The 15,152-nt window shown below is 32.4% G+C and overlaps 1 protein-coding gene across 2 annotated transcripts in view; it reads left to right on the forward strand.

The window, feature by feature from the left end:
* LOC139502365 (uncharacterized) overlaps positions 1–14,066 on the forward strand; it is a 57,607-nt gene extending 43,541 nt beyond the window's left edge. For both annotated transcript variants that reach the window (XM_071291825.1, XM_071291824.1), the window contains exons 8-13: positions 2,726–2,856; positions 4,626–4,788; positions 5,547–5,751; positions 6,929–7,106; positions 8,176–8,365; positions 13,667–14,066. In XM_071291825.1, the coding sequence (XP_071147926.1) occupies positions 2,726–2,856; positions 4,626–4,788; positions 5,547–5,751; positions 6,929–7,106; positions 8,176–8,365; positions 13,667–13,957 (1,158 nt within the window). In that variant the 3' untranslated portion in view covers positions 13,958–14,066. The remainder of the gene's footprint in view (positions 1–2,725; positions 2,857–4,625; positions 4,789–5,546; positions 5,752–6,928; positions 7,107–8,175; positions 8,366–13,666) is intronic.
* Positions 14,067–15,152: the final 1,086 nt, after the last annotated feature.

Below are 15,152 nucleotides of genomic sequence, written 5' to 3' on the forward strand. Positions count from 1 at the left end.
TTAACTTTTTCAGCCGTAGATCTTCATTTGAATGTTAGAAGAAAATTAATTTGAATCTATTCTTTTTTTGTTTTGATTTTCATGCTAACACACTTACTTTATACAATCTCCCAATTGTTACGATATTCCCGTGCTTGCATTTCCTATCATGATTTTCTTGATAGTAGGTTGCTGCTCACAAGTAAGCTATTAACACAAGAGTTCCAAATGGTAAAGTTGAAATCATCCCTTCGTAAATTTTACGGACGCCATCACGAGTTGGTTGACCGTTATGGAATAACCATTTCACAAATGACATCGGATATGTTCCTAACGTCGTAACTACAATCACCTTCCCTTTCATGAAGGTGACCTACCCAATTAGACTATTTACCGGATTTGTTATCACATAAGCAACACGACGGGTGCCACATGTGGAGCAGGATCTGCTTACCCTTCCGGGGCACCTGAGATCACCCTAGTTTTTTGGTGGGGTTCGTGTTGTTTATTCTTTAGTTTTCTATGTTGTGTCATGTGTGCTGTAGTTTGTTTGTCTTTTTCATTTTAGCCATGACGTTGCCAGTTTGTTTTATATTTATGAGTTTGACTGTCGCTTTGGTGTCTTTCGTCCCTTTTTTATACAAGTTTGTTTTGCAATTACGAAAATAAGTAAATTTTATCTTTTTAATCAAAAATACTTATGCTTCATTACCGTCTACAACTAGATATAACTCATCAATCAATCAATACAGTATAATTTTTAAAAAATTATTCAGAAACAATTTTTTTTGTCAAACAAATTGAAAATATATCGTAAGTATTACTTTATTAGTAGTTTATAAGCGTCAAAGAAAAGAATTCTCACATCCACATCCTGTGGTCTGTGGAGTATAGTTGTTTCATTAGCAATCATACCAGATCTCCTTATTTTATACACATAAGCAATTTCTGTATAGTTTGTGATAAATTCAAATCGTAAAAGTGACATTAGCTTGACATGAATATTGGAGTGATTTATTTTGTTTTTATATTTTTGTTTTATTGTTTTACTTTTTATATGTTTTTGGTACAATGAATTCTACTATACAAACCAATTTACCGTTACAGTGGTTTCCCAGTGTAAAAGTAATTGAATCAGATAAGAATTATAAGACATGAAAAAAGAATAATTGTACATCATTTATCGCTATGAACATTTTTGAAGATTAGATTGTACTTTCAGAAAAAACACGAAGACTTTTATTTCAACTCAATCTTACATTGATGTTTAATGTCTGATATGACCTTTTAGTTCGTAGGCTATATGTATCAAACTCGAATACGATTTCAGGAAGTTTGCTACTCTGTTGAAAGATAACAAGCTTTTTAAAAGACTGTTATGAGATGATAGTATATGAATAAATAAACAAAAAAGCAGAAAAAATAGAGTGTGCTTGTTTTCGAGATAAAAGCCGTTGAAAATTTGGCGGGAAATAATTCTCTCTAGATTTTTGCTGATACATGGATAAAACCAGAGGACTCCAAAAATCTGGCAAAAAATTCAAAAATTAGAGGAGCAAACATCCTTAAGTTATTTAAAACGTTCATGTTGTAGACTAGAAAACATTTTTGTAACATTTTATGACAGCAAGTCTTTTCAACATGAGTTTACGCTCTCATCTCATTGATTTCTCCATGAACCGCATTGAAAGGAATCCCCTACTAGATATAATCGATCAGGCGTGTGCATTAAGGGCCTCAGCTGAGGGGTATCTCAAACAGTGAAAATAATACTATAGTAATTTGTTCGTTTGAAACACTTTTCTGGGTTTAGATTAATTGTAAAAGCTCAAACAAACCAAAATAAAACAGACGAAAGCCAGCTATACGATTTGAAGGAAAATAGATAACAACCAATATATCAATGAGAAATGAAGTATGATTGTCTATTGGATAACTTTCCGCTAGCACCAAATGGACGTAGAAGTAAAATCATCTCAAAGTAAACTTTCCCTGAACTAGTTGTTACCTTAGTTTCTAAATAATAATAATGTCATCAACTAGGAATTTGGGAAATCATTACATATATTGTAAAGGTTTTCACATTAACATGTTGTTGTGATAAGAAGTCTCCTATTGATGTGAATTAAAGAATTGTATTTTCGAATGTATGCCATTGTGTGATCTTAATAAAAAAACATTCCAATATAAAGTTTCAGGTTAATATCCTCACTTAAATACGATAACGTTCAAAATTATCTTATGTTACTAAAATCTGTATAAGTAAAGTAAATAGTTTTTCCTATTTTCATATATCTATATTCAGCTTTGCACCACGAATTGTTATACATCATGTAGCTGTCACTGGACTTTTAACAGATACCAATCAAATAATTTTGTAATTCTGCATAGAAACCAATTTCACCTTCCAATCCTGCCAATAAAGTCTACAGTAACGTTTCTCTGAATGATGTAGTAAATATTACTATATTTAATGCCATTGCAGTATACTGTGGGTTCATTTCCTCTCGCGGGGACCAATTTTTATGAATAGTAGAATTTTATTTCGGAGGATTTTTTTTTAATTTCATGATTTGGAAAAGTATGCATACAAGAAAATAGATGATAAGTACTTCGTTGAACATTTTTTTTTACAAATGTAAGAATAAAACAGGGTAGATGCTGAATACTATTTACTTTACATTACATTATTGTGTTCATATATTTTGTTCATTTCATCTGAACGTATTCTTTGAAATTTTTGTAGCCATTTAGAATGGTATTAGATTCTAACACCTGTATTCTATGTGGAAAGGCGAGAGGTCGTTTAGCAGTTCTTCGTGATAAATGCAAATGTGAAAGCATGACTAATTGCATTGCTTGCAAAAACGATGATAAGTATGTATATGTTCGTTTCAAACTAACTAACTAACCTATTTAACATTTTCATATTGATGTAAACATTTTTAAAAGCTTTTAGTATGCCAAATGACGATTTCACGGTTTCACTGAACTTATACATAATAGAGTGTGTTGTCAGTTCTTTTCAATTTTAAAAGATTTGTGTTCGGATGTTTACTATGAATGTATGGTCATGCACATCACCTTTTAATTTTATTACCATATGCAATTTGTTTATGATGTGCCATATTGTGATTTATATTTCACGGTTTACTTATCGTGGCATGGTGTTCAGTTGACACATATGCATGTGTGTTTTTGGAATAGAAAATTTAAAAAAAATGATAGTTGGTGACATTGGAAAGTCAATTGGTTCTCTTTTAAATAACGAGTTTAATAAATTTATAGAATAAAGTAACCAACTGTGGCGTCAGTTTTATTCTAGCCCTTAATAAGATGCGTGCTGTTCGTTATACACTAAAGGCTGAGAAACATTCTTGTATTTCCTCATTCTTACTACAATTGTCATTCTAATCGAGTGAATAATCCATTGTTCTAGTATGAATAATGCAATGAAACCTAGAAGTAATATGTATACATGATAGATTTTAGATGTAAGTACAAACTACTTGTAACGAAAGACAGAAAAAGGATATCATAGGAAATCAAACTCATAAGTCGGAAATAAACTGACAAAGTATTCGTATATTGGAATTAATCTGTATACAAAAATTAACAAACAACCTAATAACTGCACCTGAATTATCATCAGATTGGTATCTTTATTTATCAACACTGCGGATGCTATTATGTGAGAACGATGTACGTGGTTGTTGCCTTCCTGAACACATGAGTCTGTATACTTTCTATGATTAAATATTCATTGAACAGTTTATCGACTTTGAATTTGATGGTCAAAATTGTGTCATCTGATAAAAATCAGATATATCTTATAGTATGTAAACCATCTAAAAGGCTAGACTTGATATGTGTATATATATAATTACTGCCTCTTGAAGGTCATTTACAGACATTGCTACTCAAAAAAAGCAAATTCTATTATTTAAAAAAAATGATATATATATAGGTCCTCACCGGCATCGAGTGTGATACGATCTTTATCCACTAGAGACAGTTAAATTTTCAAATTTGAAACACTAGGCTAGCCGAGATTGTTAGATATTTAAACTTTAGCTATCGAGTAAAGATAAACATCGTAATACACGAGACTTGGTTGTGGGATCTGTTTCTCTAATGATTTTCTAACAATATGCAGACAAACTTATTCCTTCTCAAATAATCTGCAAAACGATGTGTTCTTTCTATATGACGTCATCAGGCATGGTCACCTTTTTTCATTCTGTCACCATAGGTAATTTGGAGGAAAGGCAGAAAATTCGACGTCATAATCAGATTGTAACCATCTGAGAATAGACGAACCACACGTTGCCTCAACTTTTATACAATCGGTGCAGAATTGAATAGATTGACGAAGAATTAGTGAAACCTATTGTAATAATTCCTTATCGGCATGTACAAATTGTAATAGTACTCACTATAGATTTGTTTAGCATGCTTGTATACACCTGAATGACATACTATTCAAATGTGACAAAATCACCTTACAATTGTGTGAAACATTGGTTTGTCATATTCATATACAAAATACTGTTTTTCAGTAATAATTTCTAAATATTTAAAAATTTAATACAAATAATAATATCATAGTACTATACGTGTTTATACCAAATCAAAATATATTTCAGAGAGATAAGCATGTGCAAAAGAACAATAAAACCACAGTATATGTGTAAAACACATGGTAATTTTAGAATATATGTAGACTACCTGTTAAGACTTAAAAACTGGTGTCTAATGTGGACAGTCTTGTGTATTATACCTCTAACGGTACTGCTAAAAATTTTGACGGTATGTATTCAATCTTCATAATGAAAAAAATGTACCAATTTTATTACATTTGATGTGTATTTTATCAAGTCATGTCACTCCAACGATGCTCCAGGTCAAAATATTTGTAAAATGAAAAACATAATACAAGCATAAAAAGGCGTATCAACCAAAATGACCTACAGTATAACAAAATTGGACAAGATTCGGCGCTTTATATTAGAGAGATATAATCCTCATTTTAAAATGGGATAACTATATATTATTCTTGTAAAGTTACATAGTAAGAAGGTAGGAAATATTACCTAAGAAAATAAGGTTCGATAATAACCTTTATACGGTACCAAACCAAATTTCTGAATTATTACTTGCAAACTTGAATATTGAAACTTGCATGACAGTTGAACATTGAATATTACAGTTTGTATCGTCAGTGTTTTTAAATAAAGCTAAATTATTTAACAGCAGTTTAATATTTGAAAAATATTTAAAGTAAACTTTAGAAATGAACTAGAAAGTCCTTAAAGACAAAACAAATATGTTGACACCTCTGCAATAAAAGATTGGTAAAACGTCCAGTGTTGATATATGTTTATTTGAATAGATAAAACAAAATACAGAAGGTTTTTTATAAGTGCATGCGCCAAAAGAAAACATTTAATGGAGAATTGTAAAACGATATTACGCTCCTCTCATGTTTGATAGCGTAACCTGCTCAATATAAACAAATAGCTTTATGATTCAATCTAAATTAAAATTTCCAAACTGTTTTGTTTCAGGTCAGTCTCTCCTGGTTGTACCTGTTCATGGGTATTTTGATTGGATCAGCTGTTATACCTATTATTCTCTGTATGTTTTGGGAGAAACTTACGGGACCTGGTATGATAGCTGGGGGTATTTGTGGTACAGTGGCAGCTTTGATAGCATGGTTATCAGTCTCATCGTTATATAGCGGTGGACTATATGACTTTATAAATAACACAGGTATGTATCTTAATACCATTGCTGTTTTATTTCACAATTTCATTACGAAGTTCAATATCTAAAAGATTATTTAAATATTATTAACATTATTTTTATACCATATAATGTGTTCCAACGAACGGCGAAGGAACAAGTAAAATCACAACAATAATGAACTCCGAAGAAAACTCAAATAGGAATTTCCCTTATGAAATGGCAAAATCAAATGGAGTTTGATAAAATGTATTTGAACTACAATGTATATTGAAATAGCGGTATCTGAGGTCTGGATTGGGTAGCTATAGTTAAAAAGGGAGAAATAAAGGTGTAACAAAAAAAAACAGAAAAATAGTCCAACAAATATAGAATTGAAAATAATGGAGTGCTAAAATATAAAGAATAGAGAATAATGGAGTAAATGTGTTTAATGAATAAAGGAATGGCTCCCTATCCAGATCCTTGTATTATATGTTATTTTTATTTATTATACTTCACGTTAAAATGCCATATTTTGATTGGCTGATAAGATGGTGTTAATTTACTCTATCACATAGCTGAGAGGGTGACAATTTTTTTTATTGTTACCCTCTCGTCTAGACCAATCAAAACCGATAGTTTAAAGGACAATTCATTGACCTATACATCAAGTCATTAAATACAATGCTGAAATGCTACGTTTTGGCTCAGATTTTATTATTGGACTGTTAAAATAAAAAAATAAAACATCTTGAATAACTTTTATTATTTTTTTCTAACACCCGTAACGTTGTTATGTACGTGACGTCATAGAAAATACTTTAAAAATAAAATTAATCTGTAAAAGACTATAATGATTGAACATTCAGTATAATAAATTAAATAACACATAGCTGAGATGGTGATAGAGCAGATTGGTACCCCTCGAAAAAGCATTGCCAACCTTGGCTTCGCCGCGGTTGACAATGTTTTCTCGAGGTCACAATCTGCTCTATCATCCTCTCATCTATGTGTTATTTATATAATCTTCTGAAAACATAGGTGAAGGGAAAATATGACAACGACAGGAATTTTTTCCCACATGAAGTCTATTTACTAGAGTGACGTAATTTCAACACTGGTTACGATTTATCTCATTGTTTTTTGGTTTACAATCAAATTGAAGGAATAATCGGGATATTTCACTCCAGCATAACATAATTACATATTCGTTTTTCTACAGGAAAGGAGCTACCAATGTTGATTGGAAATATAACATCTATTTGTGTTGGTGGTTTAGTGTGTGTTCTTGTAAGCTGTTTTCAATCCCATAAGAAAGGATCAGGAATGTGCAATGAAACGTGGGAGCTGACGAGAGATATTGACAGTCCATTGAGTCCATGGACCGAGCTATACGCTACGTAAGATCATAACATAATACATATAATACATACAATAAGCAAAGAACTTACGCTGTTAGTCGTTATTGTTTTGATTTCTTCTTACATAATGTGGGGTTTTTTTTGTATCTTATATGTGTTTTAATAGAAATCAACCATACTGTTGTTTAGTACAACATGACCAAATTGATGAAAACATCTAATTTACATGCCTCATTGGTAAATGTTTAGTTTCCTTAGTTTGATTTTTTCTGAGACATTCTCAAACATATGTCAACTATAATGGAATGATTGTAATACATGCATAGCTGACTTTGTATATTTATGAATTATATGTCATCTGAAAACTGTCAAAAATTTTGAAATCTTGTATTTGATGTAAATATACGATTCAGGATGCAACCCAAAACAGATATGATTCTGCAAACATAACAAGAATGTTAATGTATTTAAATATCGTTTCGGATAGGTTTTTATGTCTCATTTTGCTTCCGACATCGAAACTTCACTGCACCAACTTGTACAGATGATATAAACTTATATATCTATAATTAAAATAAACATGATTTTGAAACACTCTAGTAATTTACTGGTTGATATATTAAGGGTCAAGTAATAAATCGTATGATACCGCCTTTTGGTTCCTTCTTATTACCTGATAGAGTAATGGTTATACGAGTGATAACCAGCCCATTAGTCAGCACTTCGGTGTTGACATGAATATCAACTATGTGGTCATTCTTAAAACATTTCTGTTTACAAAACTTAGAATTTTTTGAAAAACTAAGGATTTTCTTATCCCAGGACTAGATAACCTTAGCCGTATTTGACACAACTTTTTTGAATTTTGAATCCTCAATGCTCTTTTCAATTCAACTTTGTACGTGTTTGGCTTTATAACTATTTTGATATGAGCGTCACTGATGAGTCTTGTGTAGACGAAACGCGCGTCTAGCGTACTAAATTATAATCCTGGTACCTTTGATAATTTATTTGTCCTATCACACGTGAAACATCCGCCTCATATTATTAAATATGTTTTAACTAGTGTCTAAAACTTATCATTTGACGTTATATTTTCTGTTAACAGGGACCTTGGTTTAAAAGAGGCGACTTCATTAGACTGTCGGCCAGATCTAGAACATATCAAAAAGACTTTTCGAATGTCAAGTGTAATAGCTATTGTAGGCGGTTTGGGCTGCCTATTATTATTGATTGTAGTATGGCCTACAACAATGATAGCCTCTGGAGTATTAAATAATACAGAATTCAATATATGGGTGAGTTAGATTTCTGACACGACAATTAAATGATGAAATTGATCTTGGAGGTTTCTTCATCAGCTTTTTTTTTATTTCACCTCTTTACCGCAACGAATCTGTTTACCCATATCATTATTTGATCGAAATGAATTTATTTACCATATGATTAATTGATCGAGATGAATTTATTTACCCATGTGATAATTTAGTCGCGAAGAATCTGTTTACCCATGTGATTGTTTGATCGCGATGAATCTGTTCACCCATGTGATTATTTGCTCGCCATCTATCTGTTTACCCATATGATTTTTTGAATGCGATGAACCTGTTTAACAATGTGATTATTTGATCACGATGAATCTGTTACCCATATGATAATTTAATCGTGATGAGTAAGTTTACCCAGGTGATTATATTATCGCGACGGAATTGTTTACACATTTCATAACTTGATCGAGATGAATCAGTTTACTCAGTTTTTAACCGGATTTTTGTGACAAAAATGTCGGTTATTGATTTGGGGATGTACGGCGGGCGGGCGGGCGGCAATCAAATGTTGTCCGTGCATTAACTCATGAACCGTTCAACCAAAGCTTTTAAAATTTTAATATGTTGTTACTGACAATTAAATGAAGGTCAAGTTCAATAATGGCGATTTTGACTTTTACCGTTCAGGAGTTATGGTTCTTGAAAGATTGAAAAATGGAGTTTCCAGTCGTGTCCGTGCATTTACGCATGAACTGTTCTACCTAAGCTTCCCAAATTTTAATATATGTTGTTACTGATGACAAATGGTGTTTCCAGTCGTGTCCTTGCATTTATGCATGAACTGTTTTACCAAAGCTTCCCAAATTTTAATATGTTGTTACTGATGACAAAATAGAGGTCAAGTTCAATAATGACGATTTTGACTTTTACAGTTCAGGAGTTATGGTTCTTGAAAGATTGAAAAATGGTGTTTCCAGTCGTGTCCGTGCATTTTCTCATGAACCATTCAACCAAAGCTTTTGAAATTTTTATATGTTGTTACTGATGGCAAATTAGAGGTCTAGTTCAATAATGACGATTTTGACTTTTACCGTTCAGGAGTTATGGTTCTTGAAAGATTGTGAAATGGCGTTTCAATTCACGTTGTTGCATTTACTCATGAACCATTCAATCTAAGCTTTTCAAATTTTAAGATGTTGATACTGATGACAAAATGGAGCTCAAATTTGATATTGACGATTTTCACTTTCACCATTCATCAGTAATGGTTCTTGTGATATTGCCAGGACACAAATAAATATTAATAAATCCGGTTTGCTGTCGTTGTGACAGCCTCTTGTTATTTGTTTATTATCAGTTCACATATACAATGTAATAACTAACAAACAGCAATTACACTTTATACATTTCAATCAGCCCGATCATTCCATCGTTTCTATGACAGTTCGCATTATCGAAAAGATATACCATAGCTCTAACAATCCTAATCTTTCAACGACTCTCCGTAGACAAAAAGAAGACTACTGGATTAGACAATTGGGAACTGCAACACCTTATGGCTGCAATGACAAAATTGATGGTATAGGTATTCTATCTAGTCCTTCGTGTAACTCGGTGAATGTGATGAATATTTTCAACTCGACTCCTCGACGTAGACGCAGTCATGGTCATCGTCATTATACATCACCTTCTCTGCATGATGTCTCTATTAATGACTTGCTGCCATTCATACAAAAGCCGTTAGGTATTCATCACATTCGCACGAAACTTTATTCATTACCCCTTTCGAAACTTCATTCTCTGTTCAATTTATGTTTGGAATCCACTGTTACAAACCCTCATTCAAACCAATACAAACTTGAAGCTATAATTTCGGATATTGCAAGTCACAGACTTTTCAAGCCAGTTCGCATTGGAAAAGATGAAAAAGAGAAAAGATTTTTTCTTAATCTTTCCTTTGCCAACAAAGGTCTCGATGGCGTCAACCTAGGCAATATCCTTCATCATAAATAAGTGCAATCGAAAATACCTCCTTATTTCAAAGACCAGTCTGTACCAATAATTTCTTATACCTATACCAAACCTATTGCAACTAAAATTTTCAATTACAAACGCGTTTTGCAGGATCTCGATATTGACGACTTCAAGTTTAAACCTCCTGATTGCACTTGTGCTAGTTCCAAATTCACATATAATCCTGCTGGCCACGTTATTACCGGTGACCTTAACATTGTTAATAACACTTCTCTACGAAATGTGTTATCGAAAGGTCCCAAATATCGTGAGCCTAAATCCATCAATTGGAAATACAACTTTAAAATTTTGATGGATTCAGTCGAGGATTATGCCAGGCAATGGGCTAAGCGCGAGAAGGAAGACGTAGACACTCTTTCCGAATGGATTAAGGCAGTGAGGTCGTTGATACAAATCAGAATTAAGAAACTGAATGGGTCCATCAATGCCCATGCTACGTCAATCTTTAAAGACCCAAATGTTGCAAAACACCTATCCGACCTCCATGACAAATATGTTGTTGTCCCTGCAGATAAAGCCCCAAATAACATCGTTTTTGTGTGTAAAAGTCACTACATCAACTGCTTGATAAACGAATTAGGTATTGACAATTCACTTGGTAACTCAACATATACCCTCACGACACTTACCAAAGAGGAAATCCTGGATAATCATAGGTCTGTTCTATGTTCCTTTGGAATTTCAACCAAAGATGAAGAACTGGATCTTCCATCACTGTATTGGATACCTAAACTACATAAGTGTCCTTACAAACAACGGTATATTGCTGGGTCTTCCAAGTGCTCCACGAAACCTCTTTCTAAATTATTAACATCTATTTTATCAGCAATCAAAGACGGGCTTCAAAGTTATTGTGAAACTGCCTATTCTAGAGGTGGCGTGAATCAGATGTGGATACTTAAAAATTCAAAAGATCTTTTAGAGTACATACAATCTAACTCTCTTTCATCTTGTAACAGTATTAAAACATTTGACTTTTCTACCCTGTACACAAGTATTCCACATTCCAAACTAAAAGACAAATTGAAAGAGTTGATATTACTTTGCTTCATAAAAAAGAATGGCCAACGTAGATACAAGTATCTTGTCTTAGGGAGGGATAAATCCTACTTTGTAAAGAATCACTCTGATTCAAACAAAAAATTCTCTGAAACTGATATTATCAAGATGCTTGATTTCTTGATTGACAACATATTTGTTACGTTCGGAGGACGTGTTTTTCAACAGACTGTCGGCATTCCAATGGGAACAAACTGTGCCCCTCTACTCGCCGACTTGTTTCTTTATTATTATGAGGCTGACTTCATGCAGGAACTTCTTAGGAAGAAAGATAAGAAGTTAGCAATATCCTTTAACTCTACTTTCCGCTATATAGATGATGTTCTTTCACTAAACAATTCAAAATTTGGTGACTATGTGGAACACATCTATCCAATCGAACTAGAGATAAAGGATACTACAGATACAGTTAAGTCGGCTTCATATCTTGACTTACATCTAGAAATTGACAATGAGGGTCGGTTGAAAACAAAACTTTACGACAAAAGAGATGATTTCAGCTTTCCAATTGTGAACTTTCCATTTCTAAGTAGCAACATTCCAGCAGCACCTGCATACGGGGTATATATCTCCCAATTGATACGATATTCCCGTGCTTGCATTTCCTATCATGATTTTCTTGATAGAGGTTTGCTGCTCACAAGGAAGCTATTAAACCAAGAGTTTTAAATGGTGAAGTTGAAATCATCCCTTCGTAAATTTTACGGACGCCATCACGAGTTGGTTGACCGTTATGGAATAACCGTTTCACAAATGATATCGGATATGTTCCTTACGTCGTAACTACAATCCCCTTCCCTTTCATGAATATGACCTACCGAATTAGACTATTTACCGGATTTGTAATCACTTAAGCAACACGACGGGTGCCACATGTGGAGCAGGATCTGCTTACCCTTCCGGAGCACCTGAGATCACCCCTAGTTTTTGGTGGGGTTCGTGTTGTTTATTCTTTAGTTTTCTATGTTGTGTCGTGTGTACTATTGTTTTTTCTGTTTGTCTTTTTTATTTTTAGCCATGGCGTTGTCTGTTTGTTTTAGATTTATGAGTTTGACTGTCCCTTTGGTATCTTTCGTCCCTCTGTTATACATGTCAAGCACCGTTTTATTGTCAATTTGACCATAGTTTATCATAGTTTGGCAAATAAACAAATAGTTTCCACCTACGAATGTGTGGCATACATTAATTGTTATTCAGAATATCAATTTTGTAATTGATATTTATTATTGTTAAGATATAGACAAGATCCTATAGCAGGATTTATTAGATATAAATTAAATACACTGATCCATTCCAAATCTTTAAAATAAACAGTAGAAAGTTACAAAAAAGATATACCGAACTCGGAAGAAATATTCAAAACGGAAAGTCCCTCATCAAATGTCAAAATCAAAAGCTCAAAAACATCAAACGAGCGGAAAACAACTATTCCTGAGACCATTATTGAGTCATTTAATGTTATGTCATTCCCTACCTGTGATATGTAAATCTTATAATTATGTGAATTCATAAATACGTATCTTATAATAACGTATCAGGGATAATACGTTTAAGTTTTGTATTACATATCATCATCGGTCTTTCTAGCTTCTTACTTCTAAGAAATCTGCAAATCGATATAATTATTGACATATAAAACTTTTCTACAAAGAAACCTTGAACCTAAAGTCCGAATTATAAGGTACACTGGCTGTTTGTGAAATTAATCTATATGTTTGTTACCCGTGATAAATGTTTGAATCAGTTGAAAAAGACTCTTTTTATATATTTTGTGTGTTATGTTTTGGTATACACTGTAACTCATCTCTTATATGTATTCATGTATTATTATGTATGAATACATCTGTTAACGTATTCATAAGAAACCCACAAAACCTTTCGTTCTTGATATTTTGAGATTTTAGGACCTACAAATCCATTTTCTTAGTTGATCCTTTCAGCAAGTTTAATTGTGAACCTTTCGATATAACACGTTGTATTTGTATAATCTGTTCAATTAGTTAAATTTGGAACTTTTGCCTGTACCAAGTCAGGAATATGACAGTTGCCCATTCGTTTATGTGTTTTCTCATTTTATTTTGCCATTTGATTAGGGACTTTCCGTTTTGAATTGTCCTCGGAGTATTTTTGTGATTTTAATTATCTTTTTTTAATAACACACGTTGTATTTGTATACTCTTTTTAAATAGTACAATTTTGAACTTTTGAATAACACACGTTTTATTTGTATAATTTCAGGTGACAGTTGGACAAGTTTGGGCATATTTGGCTGCTTTATTCATTATCGTTGTTCCAATCATCACTGAAGGCATGGACATTGTAAAAACATACAATGAAAATACTAAAGTGCACAGTGAAATTTCTGTGGACAAACGACGTTCCACAATGAACATTAAAAACTGTGTCAGTGAACCATCAAAATCAAAAGGAAAATACAAAGAAAAGAGTACTCTCGCTGAAAATGATATTAATGTAACTGCGGATAAAATAATCGACAATGATGAACTAAATACTGTTAATTTGATATGACTTTAGGAAATCATAATTAATGTTATAAAAATGGCATTTTAATGCAGTAGCCACATAATTTCAAAATACGTAAATTGAAATGTTGTGACTGATTAGCAAAGTACTTAATTTGGACAATTCGGTCAATGAATATAAGTTGTTTTAAAAAGTGTACAAATTATTGACGATGAATTCGCAATGACGAACCGTATTAGCATTGTTTTCGTTAAAAGGGTAATGAATATACTAATATGTAAAACAATTTTAGAAAATTACAATATGGCACACGGGAACACATTTAGATAAATGTAAGTATATGTAACTGCTTGGAATCCCATTATACTTCTATCAAAAAGTGTGTCTTTACTCACAGGCAACGTGTATAAGCAGTTTTCAAACTTTCTTTACGTACCATTATTGTAGGGGAGGGGCTCTTATTCGTTCGGTGCACCCTTTATAGTATTTGGAGGTCATGGGATTTCCACAAGTTTTCTTTCATCATAATAGAATTATACGTTTTGAACTACAGTGGCCTCCAATTTCTAATACAAATGACCGTTCCAAATGATTCTACAATTTTGAAGACGTTGCTGTCAAGTAGGAACTGAGCAATGGAATCTCAGAACTGAGAGATGTCAAAATCATAATGAGAAATAATAAAAAGGAGATATGTCAACTTGGAAGTTAGAAATGTAAGTTAGAAGTGACAAAATGTAAGTTTGACGTGAGAAATGTCATATGGTTAAAGAAATATATGAGAAATGAATAGAAAAGAATGTTCTAACTAGTCTTTCGTAGTACGAGATTTTTTACGCTATTTATGTATATACATGTACTTTATTTTACATTACAAAAGTGATTATAGTTGATAAATAATTGGTAGAATAATATATTGGCATTTTAACTGACGTTTTGCTGTTTAACATTAATGATATAAGGTCTTAAATAAAACTGTATAAAACATCAAAAGACAACCACATTAGATGAGTGAGATATAGGAGTTGCACCAAACAAAATTATATAACAGTACACAACCACCGACAATGTGCTTCAATGAATTCATATGCACTGCATTATGTTTCACTTATTTATTTTGAAATTATTAAATTGATGCCTAAATGTCAACTTCAAACTTGGAAATGTCAAGTCGTAAGTGAGAAATGTCATTTGAAAGAAAGATATTTCTAAACGGAAATCATATATAAAATATATAATT

This window comes from Mytilus edulis, chromosome 13 (assembly GCF_963676685.1).
Source record: "Mytilus edulis chromosome 13, xbMytEdul2.2, whole genome shotgun sequence".
In the NCBI taxonomy this organism is placed as follows: Eukaryota; Metazoa; Mollusca; class Bivalvia; order Mytilida; family Mytilidae; genus Mytilus; species Mytilus edulis.